Below are 16,016 nucleotides of genomic sequence, written 5' to 3'. Positions count from 1 at the left end.
GGGGGGGGGGGGAGGGGGGGGGGGGGGAGGGGGGGGGGGGGGGGGAGACGCAAGAGGGAGGAGATATGGGGATATATGTACATGTATATATACATATACATATATATACGTATATATATGTATATATATACGTATATACATATATATACGTATATATATATACATATATATACGTATATATATGTATATATATAGCTGATTCACTTTGTTATAAAGCAGAAACTAACACACCATTGTAAAGCAATTATACTCCAATAAAGATGTAAAAAAAAAAAATTCCCATGTTTTTATGCAAGAACAAGCCTATTGATTCCTCCGTCAATTAAACCTTCAAATCTCCAATCCATCTTTTTTTTCATACCTTAGTTGTAGAAAGGATTAGATTGATTTGTTGAAAATTCTGAGTTATAGAACATTGCAAAAGAAGCCCAGGCTTTCTGCTTAAAGTTTATATGTATGGAAAATCTAGGCTCACTGATAGCTAAGGGGTTTCTATTTATATATATCTCCTTGCTCTGATTAAAATATACAACTTACTGCAGTGTGTTATACATGGTAGTTGATTATTAAATATTTGTGGATTTGCTGAGTGAATAAGAACGTTCCTGGTACTTTTAACACCTAGATGTGGATCTTTGGTTAGAAGCTCATGTATTGCTTATTTGAGTGTTTCTCAAGTGATTTTTCAGAATGCTTTTTTTTTACTTTAATTCTTCAAGGGGCAAGACACTTCCCTTGTTTATACAGTTTACTTTCATTGGAAACTTACTTGTTGAGGTTTCTCGTCCTCATGTCCATGTGTCCATTCCCCTGTTCTCCCACAGTTATACAATTTTAACTAGAGATATGGCCACCCAGAATAAAGACTACATTTCCAGATTCCCTTGCAGGTAGGTGTGGCATGTGACTAAGTCCTGGCCACATAAAGGGAGCAGAAGCAATAATATAACTTCTCACATTATGCCCTTTAGGGTTGTGACTCCCTTCCACTTTCTTCTCTTCCCACTGGTGGGAAGACTCTTTGGACAAGGGCTAACACAGCAGGTTTTGAAGAGCCAAAAAATAAAAGGAACTTAGGTCCTGAGCAACTTTGTGGAGCCCGGGCCCCATAATACACGTAAACTTAAATTTCATGGCACTCTTATTCCTAATTGCCACAAGTTCCCAATTACTGGAGTGTGAATTTGGGAGGGTTGCTGCATCATAAACTGCCGTGTCCCCTTTAATTCGTTCTGCTGAGTCTTATTAATGGAATCATCGTGTTCTGTGTTGTATTTGAAAATATTTGGAAATAAGCTGTGTCCCTGAAAGGTGGGAGCAGCCCCAGCACTAAGCACGGTGTTCACTTTGGCAGCAGCCCTACCCTCTCTTCCCATCCAACATATAGGCCTGAGCAGTGTGTCTGCTCTCTCCACGAGCGGCTGTCTGAATTCTGCCTCAGGCCTGAGATGGTAGCTCCATGCGGGTTGCTATTTAATATGGAAGAGGGTGAGATTGGCTAGGACCTCTGTTGTTCAGATCCATCAAGTCCATCTAGTGTATGTCACTATCCTCTTGTACCTAAAGCCAGCTCTACCACATGTCTATATAGAGACAGCCAGAGACAAAGGTAGAGAAATAGCTTGGCCTAGGGGCAGGAGAAAGGGTGGCTGAGCTTACGGGAGACTAAAATTTCCAAACAGATGTGATCTAAAGCAGCGGTACCCAGAGAGCAGCATCAGTAAACTGAATTTGTTAGAAATATACTTCCTTAGGCCCCAACCCATCTGAACTAAATCAGCAGCTCTGGAGATGAGGTTCACAGTCTGTGCTTTCAAAAGCCCTCTAGCAGGGCTTCCCTGGTGGCGCGGTGGTTGAGAGTCCGCCTGCCAATGCAGGGGACTTGGGTTCGTGCCCCGGTCCGGGAGGATCCCACATGCCGCGGAGCGGCTGAGCCCGTGAGCCATGGCCGCTGAGCCTGCGCGTCCAGAGCCTGTGCTCCGCAACGGGAGAGGCCGCGGCAGTGAGAGGCCCGCGTACCGCAAAAAAAAAAAGAAAAGCCCTCTAGCATGTTCAAGTGAGAATTGGGGGTCTAAAGGGTGTTGAAAAGCTGAGAGCGGTATTTACAATGGCTGTATCCCAATGAGAGTTACCGGGTCCAAAAAAAGCGTGGCTAGAGGAAAAGGACCAGGTGGGGAATGAGGTGAGGAAGCGTTCTCTTAAGAGAGAGGAGTAAAACTAAGCTGGGATTCATGTGATGCTCCTGTAAGGGGTCTAAATACTGTACATCCTGAGTTTGGTACCAGGAGCCCATCTGGCCTCCTGCTTGTGGTTCAGGAGTATCATTAGCCAGATGTGCAGAAGTGCCTTTGTATCACCCTATGTACAAACTGTGCTTCTTAAATCGCCGGTATTTTTGAAGTGGAAAAAGGTGCTATAAACCCATGCTGACTGCAATGAATAGGGAAGGCTCTTCAGTCACTTACCTCTCAGCCCGGCAGGCTGAGCCCCACCTTAGCCTGGAAGAGGTTTTGAGCCAAGACCTAAGCCCTTTAATGGCTATGAAGAAAAAAAAGTAGAATTTCCATGTAAGGGCTACCAAGAATATAAGTGCCTATTTAATAAATTATTTTTTGAAATGCCTTTTCCATTTTGGTAGTTGAAGTTGGAAAAATGTTTGGAGTACTATAATTATCATTTCTGGGAAAAAATACACATTGCAGTATTTTTGTTTTTGCTGCAGGTCAAGTTGTAGTTCAGGATGGAAAGTAAACACGTCCCTTTGCTCAGCTGCAGCTCACATATTTGTAGTCTCCGGGTGCCCTCTCAGCGGTTGCAGTGGATGAGGGTTTACGCCATGGGTACACAAAGGATACAAAGACAGCATAGAAACGTGGGGCCCTCTCAGGGGCTCGGCCTGGCGCATATCTGATTAGAAAGTTGGTGCTGGAGCCGAAGGAACGGTCAGAAAGGTGGAGAAGCCTTCAGAGAAAGTCATGGGGAGGGAGTGAGGCTGTTCAGAGAGGTGCTGGCCATCAAAGGTGGTCTGCAAGGAAGAGGCAATTTCTTACCCGGGAGGGCCTTCCTTCATGGTACAGGGGTAAATGTCAGGAGGCCTTTGTTTGGGCGAGGCACTCATTACCATATATGCCATCCCGTCAATCTGGTAGCTTTGTAGGCAGGCCCATCACACATCCTGAATGCAGAAATAGCTGGGAAGACTCTCCAGGGAAAACTACCTGAATAAGGTAGCTTCCTTCCTTCTCTCCAGAGTGAGGACTGGTCTCTCAAAAAGCAGCATTTTAAAAAAAGGAATTAAAGTAAATGGAAGCTGACAGAGAAACAGCACTTGAGCACAACTTTTAACATAGTAGGGTGATGATGTGTGCTGGGCATGTTAAGATATGTATGTGATATAGGGCATATTTGTGTGTGTTTCATAGTCATCTTTTTTTAAATTAATTTATTTTATGTATTTATTTTTGGCTGCGTTGGTTCCTCGTTGCTGTGTGCGGGCTTTCTCTAGTTGTGGAGGGCGGGGGCTACTCTTCATTGCGGTGCGCGGGCTTCTCATTGTGGTGGCTTCTCTTGTTGCGGAGCACGGGCTCTAGGCGCGTGGGCTTCAGCAGTTGTGGCTCGTGGGCTCAGTAGTTGTGGCTCGTGGGCTCTAGAGCTCAGGCTCAGTAGCTGTGGCACACTGGCTCAGTTGCTCCGCAGCATGTGGGATCTTCCCGGACCAGGGCTCGAACCCCTGTCCCCTGCATTGGCAGGCGGATTCTTAACCACTGCACCACCAGGGAAGCCCCTCATAGTCATCTTTACCTTTGTCAATAATAGCAAACATTTAATGATCACATCTGTGTTCATTATGCCCAGTTACCATGTTGGGCATTAGGTTTAAAACAAACTGAGAAGGAAAGTGAACTAACAAGAGGGCCTATGAGTGTCCTCTGTGTGTGTGTGTGTGTGTGTGTGTGTGTGTGTGTGTGTGTGTGTGTATGTTTATACACATACATACACATATAAAATACGTGAAATATTCTTTTACATTTATATAATATTTTATATATGAAAGAATGTGTATATTCTTTTAGTCTCCAAACAGACTTGTAGAATAAGTATTTTTATGCCCTGTTTGACACAATGGTATACTGAGTATTCTGAGGTCTGACTCAAAGCTCAGACTTTTTCTAATAATTAATGATGGTGATGATAAGAACTACTATCACTTGGGCACTTAGATGTACCAGGCACGGGGCTACTTGCAATATTTATTATCTCACTTGACACTTAAAACAACCCTGAGGCAATTTTATGACCCAGAGAGGTCAAAAAACTTGCCTGAGATCACACAGCTAGCTGAAGAAGAGCCAAGATTTGAGCATAGTTCTTTCTGGCTCTCAAATCTTTGTGGTAAACCAGTAGCTATACTGACTCCCATGTAAGAGAGATAAAAAGCAACCACTGTTAAATGACAAGTAAGTGTTACAAACAAGTAGTTTATCCTTAGCAAGACAGAAATAAGAAAGGGAAGAAGGGGAAGAAAAACATAAATGGCCAAAATATTTTTTCACAACTCTCTTTCTGTAATTTTAGCCACACGTTTTTTTTTTCCCCCCATAATGTGCAGACCCTCATGAGAACTACCAGTTAGTTGAACAGTAAGAGAGCCTGCTGTTCTTTATTTGCACTGCTACTGTCAGCAAAGACAGAGCAGCAGCCGTGTTCTGCAGACTCTACCTGTCCTTTATTCATCTGCCTTTTATTGTTGATCATTTTAACTGCATAAGTATAGTCACTTTGAGGAAACTTTGAAGACGTTAGGTCAGCACATAATTTTTTTTTGGGTCCTTCTGGAGACTTGAGATCCATATGCCACCTCTGGGACTCAGAAAGTTATTGACAGTATTACTGACAGAACCCTTGGTTTACTGTTCTTTTTTTTTTTAATCATATAAGATCACATTTCCTACTATATTGCTAAAACTCTACAGTGGTAACAAATACTGGAGTTCTAAAAGAAAAAGACTGGCCCCTCCTTTAATGTAACAATCATTTGTTGGTCTTCCTTAGCTGAGCAGAAGCCAAGAGCCCCTGGAACCTGACTGCACAGGAAGGGCTCACAGGGCTTCTGGCTGGAGTATGTTCGTAAGACACCCACAGGGACCAGCCCCTCATTTTACAGATGAGGAACACCAGACCCTTCATTTCACCTCTTTCACATCTGACATTTTAGTACATTTTCTTATATCCATGTCGCGATTAAAGAAAGTAACAACCAAGTTAGTAGCAGTATCCTTTCCTCTGTGGAGGAAAACTTGAAGTATGGAAGGTGACCCACCCAAAGACACAGAGTCATTCAGTACAATAGAAGCTTTGTTTGTGTTCTGTAATGGATGTTGCCTTCCGTTTAAACGCTACCCTGGGGAATTCTTCATTTCTAATGTTTATGCCTCTATGACATTTTCAAGCTGTTATGAAGATTCCTCTTAAGATGTTGCTGAACTGACTATACAGACTTTAGTTCATTTAAGTCTTCATCATCAGTCATTTGTCCCATTCTTTAATAATTTTCATTCTTTTTTTTTTGGCTGAGTTGGGTTTTCATTGCTGCGTGCCGGCTTTCTCTAGTTGCGGCGAGCAGGGGCTACTCTTCGTTGCAGTGCGCTGGCTTCTTATTGCAGTGGCTTCTCTTGTTGCAGAGCACAGGCTCTAGGCATGTGGGCTTCAGTAGTTGTGGCACTCAGGCTCAGTAGTTGTGGCTCGCGGGCTCTGGAGCACAGGCTCAGTAGTTGTGGCACACGGGCTTAGTTGCTCTGCGGCATGTGGGATCTTCCCGGACCAGGGCTCGAGCCCGCATCCCCTGCATTGGCAGGCGGATTCTTAACCGCTGTGCCACCAGAGAAGTCCCTTCACTCATTTTTTGTGGGCTTGTGTTTATGGCAAGGAGGGGACACAAGGTTTTCAGAGAAGGCTATAGTTTATAAGGTAAAATTAATCTTTTTGAAACCAATCTTCAGGTCTTTTACATTTATCCAAACTATCCTTGGGCCTTACTTTATTGCCAGATAAAAAAAAATAAATTCATTGTTACATATTGAAAACTTGTTACCGTGTATGAAGACATGAATATAGTTATTTGAATGGCAGATCCTTCTGGGAGTAAACTGAATACATGTTCCTGGTGTGAATTAACAGATGATAAGATAAAATGTCTCTGGACTCAAAATTGTAATAAACTTTCATAAGTCAGGATTTTAAATCCTGGAGGATGCACACAGGTCTCGTTTGGGAGCTAATCTCTCTCCCACTCCTTACTCCCTCTACCCCAGCACCTACCACCAGAGGCAGATGCTGGACACCCCTTTCAGCTTTTCTCATTTCTCCCAGGAAAATTCCAGAGAACTTGTTGATTCAGATGTCCTAAGATTTAAAGCGGCTTCCGATCCCCTGGGAGTATAGGGGACTGCGGGGGTGACGGGTGGCTAGAACAGTGAATAAACCCTTACTGTACATTGGAGTCATCAGGGAGACTTTAAGATACTGATGCTGGGGTCCCACTTCTAGTAATTCTGATTTAATTGGTCTGGGATGTATTCTGAGCTTTTGAACTTTTAAAGTTCCTCAGGGGATTCTAATGTGCTGCCAGGGTTGAGAGTCAAAATTCTAGGATTGTGGTCCTCAAACGATAGTATGCATGAAAAATCTCCCGGAGGATTTGTTCATGCACAGACTCCTGGGCCCCACCCTCAGAGTTTCTGATTCTGCAGGTCTGATGTGGGCCTTAGAGTTGCCTCTCTAGCAAGTTCCCAGGAAATGGCTGATGTGCTGGTCCACGGACTGCTGTTTGAGAACCACCAACCTAGAGCAGTTGGTCTCATCTGGGAATCTTGCTAAAATGCAGATTCTGATTCAGTAGGCTTGGCATGGGGTCTGCGCTTCTGCAGCTCCAACAGGCTCCCAGCGGATACTGATGCTGATGCGGCCGGTCCAGCAAAGCTCTAATGGAAAGCATCGTTTCAACTCAATTCAGTAACATCCTGCCCAGAAAAGATGTGTGGTCTGTGAGATTCCTGGAGGCACCATGGGCTCAGCATACAGCTTGGACCACTTGGAGGCAGGCAGAGATCTGGAGGGCTTAGTGCTGCTTTGGCATTTGGCCAGCTGCCGTTTGCCTGGTTCTTTGAACATGCCCCTGGTGAAGCTCTGTTGTCAGTAGAGAACTTCATTGTAAAGATTCCCATTTTGCTTGAAGGAGTAACACAGTGGTCCTCAACCCCAATCACACAATAGAATCACCTAGGGAGATAGAAACAGATATTAATTCCCAGGCTCCTTCCCCAGAAATTCTGCTATAATTGATTGGAGGTGGAATCCAGACAGTGGCATTCTTAAAAGCTTTGTAAGCAATCCTAACGCACAGCCAGGGTTGAGAACCACTGAGTTCAAGGATCGCATGTTGTGGTCTTACAGATCATTTAATTATTTTTCTTTATATTGGGCTAATTTATATCCCACTCTGGTACAAACTGACTTTATTAGGTTTTTGAAAACAATTTAATGTGACATGTTTAACAAACCACCAGGGAAAGGCTCTATGTAGATGCCATCACTGTTAAATCCTAAATTCAGAGTAAAAGAAAGTGCTGGGAAAGTACAGCTGGTGTTTCCGAACGAACTGAAATATGAAATATTTCTGGGACTGTATCAGCAAGCCTAATTTTTTCCCCTCGGGGTTATGGTTGTGTGGAACAAGTCTTCACCACGAAGCTTGCCAAAAAAGGTTATGATAAAATCATGGAATGTGAATGAAAAGAATTCACAGTGTAACTTTAAAGGAGTCAGCCTCTAAATTTAAAAATGCAGGGATGACATGTGTCTTGCACTTGTAGTAGAAGTCTTCAGAACCAAATAGTGCTGGGTATAAGAGAGCTCCTCCTTTATGTTTGTATGGCCAAGAAGCAAATGAGATGGGGAGGATGGCCAACCAGAAAGTGATGAGGACACAGCCAAAGACCCTGAACCTCTTTATCTTTGCAAATGACTTTTTAAAAAATTTGTTTTTGTCTGCGTTGGGTCTTCGTTGCTGTGCACAGGCTTTCTCTAGTTGTGGAGAGCGGGGGCTACTCTTTGTTGCGGCGTGCAGGCTTCTCATTGCGGTGCCGTCACTTCTTGCAGAGCACGGGCTCTAGGCGCGTGGGCTTCAGTAGTCACAGCACACGGGCTCAGCAGTTGTGGCTCACGGGCTCTAGAGCGCAGGCTCAGTAGTTGTGGTACACAGGCTTAGTTGCTCTGCAGCATGTGGGACCTTCCCGGGCCAGGGCTCGAACCCGTGTCCCCTGTATTGGCAAGCCGATTTTTCACCTCTATGCCAGGTGAAAGTCCCTGCAAATGACTTTTGCATTCTATACTTGAGCAAAAATGTAGCCATTGACTCAACATACAAATACCAGGAAAGCTGAAGTTACTTTTGCTCTTGGCATTGTGGACTAGTGTGAAGTTCGTGCTTTGGAGGCTCTGCCACTTACTTTGTGACCTTGGCCAAGTTTCTTAGTCTCTCTGTTCCTGTCTCCTCATCTGCCAAGTAGCAATGCCGATTTCATCTCTTTCACACAGGAGTGGGAAGGGGTGTGAGCACGAGGTGAGGCATGGCACCTCATGGAGAAGGTGCCTAGTTGGTAGATATTCTTTCACTGCTCTAACATGATCATGAGAATTGAATCCTTAATAAGAAACACCATCCAGCAAAATGTTTTTCTTATAAGTCTTTACTGGTATTTTTTACCTGTGCATTATACTAATTCAGATTTCTTCTTAACAATCATGAGACAAATATTTTCTATGTGGCGAGTAGGTTTGTTCTTGCCTCGGAGACTTTATTCTTGCTGTTTCCTGCATCTGGGACACCCTTGCCCTGCAGTTTGCCTGCCTTCCCCCTTCCTTCATTCAGGTCTCCGTGCAGGTGCCATGTCCTCAAGAGAGACCTGCGTCACCCACCTGGCCAATGCGTTTCAGTCGTATTGTCAATTCTGCTTCAAAGAATTTGTCACCGTCTGGCATTATGCTGTGTAGTTCTTTGTTTATTATGTAACTCCTCTAGAATGGTAAATCCAGGAAGGCAAACAAGGACTTTGTTTTATTCCCTGCTCCAAGCCCTGTGACTAGAATCCTTGGCACATGGAACTCATTCAGTAGATATGTGCTGAATGAATGGGTGAAGGAAGGATTCATAGATTGCATCTCAGCTGGTACCATGAGGTGTGTCTCCCAGGACCACCTAGTGGCCACTGTGATACCCTAGGCTGATGCCATAGCTACTGCAGGACTTCAGATTCTAAAGGAGTGAGGTTTTAAAGGAGGGAGATTACCAGAGTAAGGTATGGGGAAAACAGTGATCCCAGACTCTTCTCCTCTTAACTCTATGTTCTATCTGCTAAGTTCTGTGATATTAGTTCTAATCCAAATTTGGGTTCCCTTAAAATAGCTTCATAGCTGGAACTCCCAAGAATTGTCTCAGAATGATGATGGGTTGCCTGTGTGCATGTATATTGTATACGTGAGAATTGGGATAGATTTCAGCAAAGCACAGAGTACCCAGCAGCACTGACTTTGTATTTGTCTTTCTAAATTTACTGGTCCATTTTACGTGGCCTGTTTTTCCATTAATAAGTGTGCAGCATATCTGCTGTTATTATTTTATTTATTTATTTTTGCGGTACGCGGGCCTCTCACTGTTATGGCTTCTCCCGTTGCGGAGCACAGGCTCCAGACGCGCAGGCTCAGCGGCCATGGCTCACGGGCCTAGCTGCTCCGCAGCATGTGGGATCCTCCCAGACTGGGGCACGAACCCGTGTCCCCTGCATTGGCAGGCGGACTCTCAACCACTGCGCCACCAGGGAAGCCCTGCTGTTATTTTTAAATGGCCATTTTAAGAGGTTTTGAAAGAGGAAGAATGCTTCAGTGTCAGATGTGGGAGACTACAGAAATTAAATAGCTAGAATGAGAATCTGGCAGTATAATTTTTCTTTTTCCATTTAGTAGTTTTTCATTCGTCTTTGGTTTTCTTTAAATCTGTGTTTAAAGCAGAAAACCCTTGAATGCGTTTGCTGCTTGTAGATCATGATTTTACTTTTCCTGTTGACATATGGACGTGGAAAAAGTCTACAACTGGCCAAGATGCAGGTTAAAGTGACTAGGATTGATACAGACTTGCCATTATTATTGTAAAGTCACTTTAATACTGGGTGACCCTGTCAATATTTTGAGGCTAACCTCTTAAAGAGAGATAATTAATATGATGAAACTAGCTTATTTCCCTTAATTACCTCTGTTGCAAGTGATCCTGTCACTTTAGTCTTTCTATATGTGGGGCAGTTGTTTTTTGTTTTGTTTTTGTTTTTTTTAAGATGCCAGTTACAAAGTGTTGCCCGGGCAACCAGACTGAAGAGGTTGTTAATTAAGTTAAGTACTATATATAGACTTGATAGACATCATAGGGAAAGAGTAAGGAGAGGCTTCTCTTCAAATGGATAAAATTTAAAATTCAGAGGTAATATCAGAAAAGCCTTCTAAATGATAGAAAATATATGGTGTGTCTGTAGTTTTCTCCTTATTTTCTCCATGGAAGAGAGATGGAGTAGAGACACAGATGAATAAATGAAATAGACTGCAAGAATTATTTAGAAACAGGCTGAGAAGGAAGGTTTTAGGGAAAACAATTCCTGATGCTATGGTAACCATAGTTGGGTTCAAGTGACAGGCTGATGATGGGGGAAGGGAAGGATGCTGGGTGAGTGGTCTAGATAATCTGTTGAAAAGTGAATAGAGGGTAGAATGAAGAGGAGAATAAAGCTAAGACACTTGATTACAAAATTTAAAAAAAGATTTAGATCTTAGAAGTCTAAATTCTTTGAAAGCATCACTTTACAATTTGCCAAGTCAGTATAACAGGCTTGAATCTTCTGCCTGCTAGTCATGAACTTAACAACACATCCTTGAAAAATTAAAGTAAAAACTGTTAGAAATATGAGGAGAAGCTGCTGGTTCATAGTGGGAGATTTTTTACAGATCCTTCTTGGAAATCAGGTAAAAAATGTAAGATGTAAGTGAGCTGAATGTCATAATTAAGCTTGATTTAATAGATTTGCAAGTTTGGATTCAATAAACAGAGAATACATGTCCTTTCCAAATACTTGTGTATTCAAAAAGTTGGCCATAGGCCACATGTACATACATGCATGCCAAAAAAAACAAAAACAAAAGATAAACTCAAGAAATTAACAGAAGTAGAAAATTGTATAGCCTACATTTTCTGGCAGCAGGGCAGTGAAACTATAAATTAAACTGAAGAGGAAAGCCAAGGAGAAAGAAAGGAAAAAGGAAAGCCATGCAGAAATTTATTAGCACTGTCCTAAAAAGTCCTTAGTTAAAGAAGAGATCAAAACTGAATTAGAAATAAGTTACACTGAGAGTAGCACGTATCAAAAATTAGAATATAACCAAAGCAATATTTGGCTAAAGTATTAAAATCATAATTAAAGTTATTCACACTTCTGAGAAAGTAGAAGAGAAAGTGAACTAAGCATCAATTTTAAACCTAGAGAAAAGCCAGGTAAACAATCTGAAAGACAAAGAAGGAAGAGATTCAGAAACTTGAGAGAACCCATGAACACATAAACCACAAAAAAGAAAGCTTGCTCCATAAAGCCTGAAATGAATTTGTAACTCTAGATGAATTTGGTATTTCTTAATGTATATATTTCTTAATATATATAAATATGTTATATATATTTCTAACATATGTTAGTATAGATAATTCTAAAAAAGGTGGAACACCTGAATAATCTAATAACCAACAAAGAAATCTGTCCTTTCTTCCTTTAAAAATATACTGAGTTCAGATAGGTTCATGAGTTATATGAAAACATCAAAGAATAGATAATTCCTGTGGTATATGAACTGCTTTACAGCCGAGAAAGAGGTAGAATGATAAACAGGTCATTGAAAAAGTTAGTATAACTCTGGAACTAAGACCAGATGAGGCCAGCACACACACACGAAAAGAGAGAGCTGCGGGCTAATATTACTCAAGCTTATTAATCTAAAAATCTTAAAATGTTAGGAAGTCACACCCAGCTGGATCTTTAGAAAGAGGGTTTATTCTAAGAAAACGAGGCTGGTTTAAAATCTACTAATTGATTATATTAGTAAATTAAAGGGAAAGCCAATATGAATCTTGAGAAAAGTTGAAAAAGCATTTATAATAAGATTTAATCCTCTTATGTGGTACCTTATGCCACGTGTGTTACTAAGGCAGGTCTTCAGAAGTAAATAAATCTCTCAGGGCTTGAGCTGCAAAATACATATCAGTCAGTGACGATGTTGGGACTGTTAAAAGAAACTTAAAGAGCAGAATAACTAGGAAGATCTAATATGTTGGGTTTTAATGAAAACATCTTTCTTTGAAGCTTATGTTTTTAAAATCTGATTATACATACCAAATATTTTCTAGAATAAGAATGTAATAGAATGTGATACAGAATAAGTTAATTATAGCACATTAACAAGAGTAGAAATTAAGTGCTGTTTGCAGTTAAAGTCATAACACTCTTATTAATTATGAGACCATGTGTTTGTGTTTGACAGATAAGAGATCTACTCAGTGTGCTTTACACACTCCATCTCCCATACAGCCACGATTTGCTTTCTCCTCCTCAACTCTTTGATTTGTTCTGCCCACGCTGATGGGAATCCAGGAGTGGAATTCCTCTTAATTGTGTCCTCTTCTGAAGGCAGTTGCTTGGGCTTGTCATATGAAAATTGGATATATGTACCCTCTGTATATCCTGCTGCAGCCACACTGGCCTCTTGCTCCTCTTGGGACACGCAGGAGTGCAGTAGCTGTGCCCTCTGCTGGGATGCTCTTCTCCCAAGTATCTCCATGGCCCACCCTTCCCTCCTTCAAATCTGTTCAAACATCAGCTTCCCAGTGATGCCTATTCCGACCAAATTGTGTTTTGTTTTGTTTTGTTTAATTTATCTTTGGCTGTGTTGGGTCTTCATTGCTGTGCTCAGGCTTTCTCTAGTTGCAGCGAGCAGGGGCTACTCTTCATTGCAGTGTGCGGGCTTCTCATTGCAGTGGATTCTCTTGTTGCAGAGCACAGGCTCTAGGTGCGCGGGCTTCAGTAGTTGTGGCACGCAGGCTCAGTAGTTGTGGCACACGGGCTTGGTTGCTCTGTGGCATGTGGGATCTTCCCAGACCAGGGCTCGAACCTGTGTCCCCTGCATTGGCAGGTGGATTCTTAACCACTGTGCCACCAGGGAAGTCCCCCGACCAAATTGTAACTGCCCCCCACTTCTTCCATGCACTCTAATTCCCTCTTGCTCTGTTCTATTCCCCCACCCAGCACTTATCACCCTCTGCTACTATATAGTTTGCTTATTTATAATATGTATTGTTTATTTTATATCATCCTCCAGTGCATTGTAAACTGTATAAGGGCCAGGATCTATGTTTGTTTTCCTTGTGGTGTATCCCAGGCTGCTGGAACAGCAGGCACTTAAGAAATATTTTTTAATGAATTTACTAGAACTATGAGTATGAAGGCTCTCCTGTGCTATCTTTTGATTAGACAAGAAATAGTTACACAAGGAAGATGGATGGTGAAATGAAAGATACAGCAATCAAGGTAGAAATGACCTGAGGGACACTTGATTTTGGAAATAGACCTACTTTTGTAATATAAAGAGCTAAGTGGACTGGAAGTAAGGAAGCTTGGATTCTTGCTTTAATTTTACCACTGACCTTAGACACATCGCTTGAATTCTTGGACCTCAGGTTCTTTATCTACAAAATAGACTAAAATTTTTAGTTTAGAAGGCTGAACCAGGAGACCTCTTGCATCTAACCCTGCTTTGTGCTTCTTTGTGGATTTTACTTTAGGAAAGACAGAGCTTATGAACGTACCCCAATATGACATGGCATTATTTTCACCCAACATCTTCCGAACTCTTTCCACTCAAGGTCATGAGGCTATGATGATGTGTTTTTGGTTTATTTCAGACTTCTCTTTTCTTTTTTCTTTTTTTTTTGAGTTTAAAAAGGTATTATTCTATATTTTAAAAAATAGTGATAAAATATGCATAATGTAAGCCATCTTCACTATATTTAAGTGAAGGCATATTAATGCCACAGTTCAGTGGCATTAAGTACATTCACATTGTTTGTGCAACCATCACCACCATCCATCTCCAGAACGTTTATCTTTTTTTTTTTCCCACACACAACACACTGTATTTTATTTTTACAAGAGATAAATAGACTGACGCCAAGCATTGTAAATGGATGACCACAACAAAAGCAACAATGATTGCAATTACCAAACACGAAACACACTCATGCTATGTCATAATATTGACATTCAGTCCAGGAATCCTCCACTGTAACAGCTCCTTTACTTTGCAGTGAAAATTGATTTGTATATTTTTTGCCTCTGAGTCCTTGTGGGATTTTTTTTTTTATTCAAACAGAAAGTCACAAAAATTACAATCATCCTCATCAGTTCACTCAGTCCCGTGTAATTAATTTTTTTCATCTTGATCTTTGTTAGCGCTTTTATGAGTTCATCAGTTTTCCATTAGAGTTCTGAAAATGCTTCTTCATTCGGTTCAGCAGTATAGTCAGTTACCAGAAACCTGTACTTGTCAGTCTTTTCCATGAATTCCTTGAAGATCAAACCCTTTTATAGGAACATTTTTGCAAAAGCATCAGAGTCCACCCAGAACTGTCTGTAAATGACAGAAGACTTAAACATGACCACGGTTAAAGACTTGATGACAGTTCATAATAATGCAATTGACAAAGGCCTAATGGGGCTATAAGTTTCTTAAAAGCTTAAACCAAGAAACTGAGCTGTGGACTGGGGCTCCAGAAGCTAGGGCTTTTCTTGATTTATTTTTCTTATCTGTAAAATGGAAGTGCAGCAATAGGTTGGTGACATAATACTGTAGAAAGGAGAATGAGGTACATTTGATGGATTTCTGCTAGGGATAGAAACACACCAGATGCCATTTTGGGAAATTACATGGGAATTTGGCCTCAATATCCATCTTGCTAAAGCTTTCATATCATCTTAATCTGTTCATCTCCTCAAATTTCAGAGCTTGGAGGTCGAGTTCCTCCGTGGTGATTCTCATGCATCTTGTCTTCAGTCCCCAAAGCAGCCATTAGGTATTTGTGGGCCTGTTTTGGTGTTTAAATGTACACTGTTTTCAAAGAATGGCCCTTAAAACTCCTCTTAAACTTAAAGATCTTTCCATTGGTCAGTGACTGAGTCCTGTTTTCAGAGTCTCTACGTCACATAGGCATCTTCCCTCCGCCTTTCTTCACCTGGTCCATGTGCTGGACATGGATTGTTCAACACAAGGGAGGGGACGGGCCAATGGAGAAGGCAGCTTCCACCTCTTGCTCTGGTGTCATGAGCAGGTCGCAGGAAAGATTTCCATGGGTGGCTTAGCTGTGTTTGAGGGTTCTCACCAGATTTCTGTCCCTCCTGTACTCTTTGTTAGTTAGTCTATCATCAGGGCTGCCTGCACTTATGGGGAAAGTGCCCCATGCTGCCCCTGGGCCTGTGCTAAACTCTTTCTCTCCCATTTAGAAGAGAAGCCAGATTGCTCCAAGGCCCGCTGTGAAGTCCAGTTCTCTCCGCGTTGTCCTGAAGACTCCGTTCTGATCGAGGGTTACGCGCCCCCCGGGGAGTGCTGCCCCCTCCCCAGCCGCTGCGTGTGCGACCCCGCGGGCTGCCTGCGGAAAGTCTGCCAGCCAGGATACCTGAACATACTTGTGTCCAAAGCCTCAGGGAAGCCGGGAGAGTGCTGTGACCTCTATGAGTGCAAACCAGGTATGCACGGGCTTGGTCCCAGCAGCCTCGCTGCTTTGCATCAGAGGGCAGCAGCAGCCAGCCTTCCCCCGCCCCCCGCCCCACCCTGGCCACTTGACAGTGGGACGCTGCAAACCTGCTACTCTGGGCTAACAGCAG

At 42.3% G+C, this 16,016-nt stretch overlaps 1 protein-coding gene across 3 annotated transcripts in view; it reads left to right on the top strand.

The window, feature by feature from the left end:
• The window catches only part of CRIM1 (cysteine rich transmembrane BMP regulator 1), a 208,590-nt gene that overhangs the window by 81,563 nt on the left and 111,011 nt on the right, over window positions 1–16,016 (top strand). For all 3 annotated transcript variants that reach the window (XM_029232033.1, XM_029232035.1, XM_029232034.1), the window contains exon 3: window positions 15,636–15,878. In XM_029232033.1, the coding sequence (XP_029087866.1) occupies window positions 15,636–15,878 (243 nt within the window). The remainder of the gene's footprint in view (window positions 1–15,635; window positions 15,879–16,016) is intronic.

The sequence above is a fragment of the Monodon monoceros genome, unplaced genomic scaffold (genome assembly GCF_005190385.1).
Source record: "Monodon monoceros isolate NGI ecotype Baffin Bay Population unplaced genomic scaffold, NGI_Narwhal_1 Super_Scaffold_19, whole genome shotgun sequence".
NCBI lineage: Eukaryota > Metazoa > Chordata > Mammalia > Artiodactyla > Monodontidae > Monodon > Monodon monoceros.
Note: the sequence above shows the minus strand (reverse complement) of the source record. Positions and strands in the feature narration are given on the sequence as shown.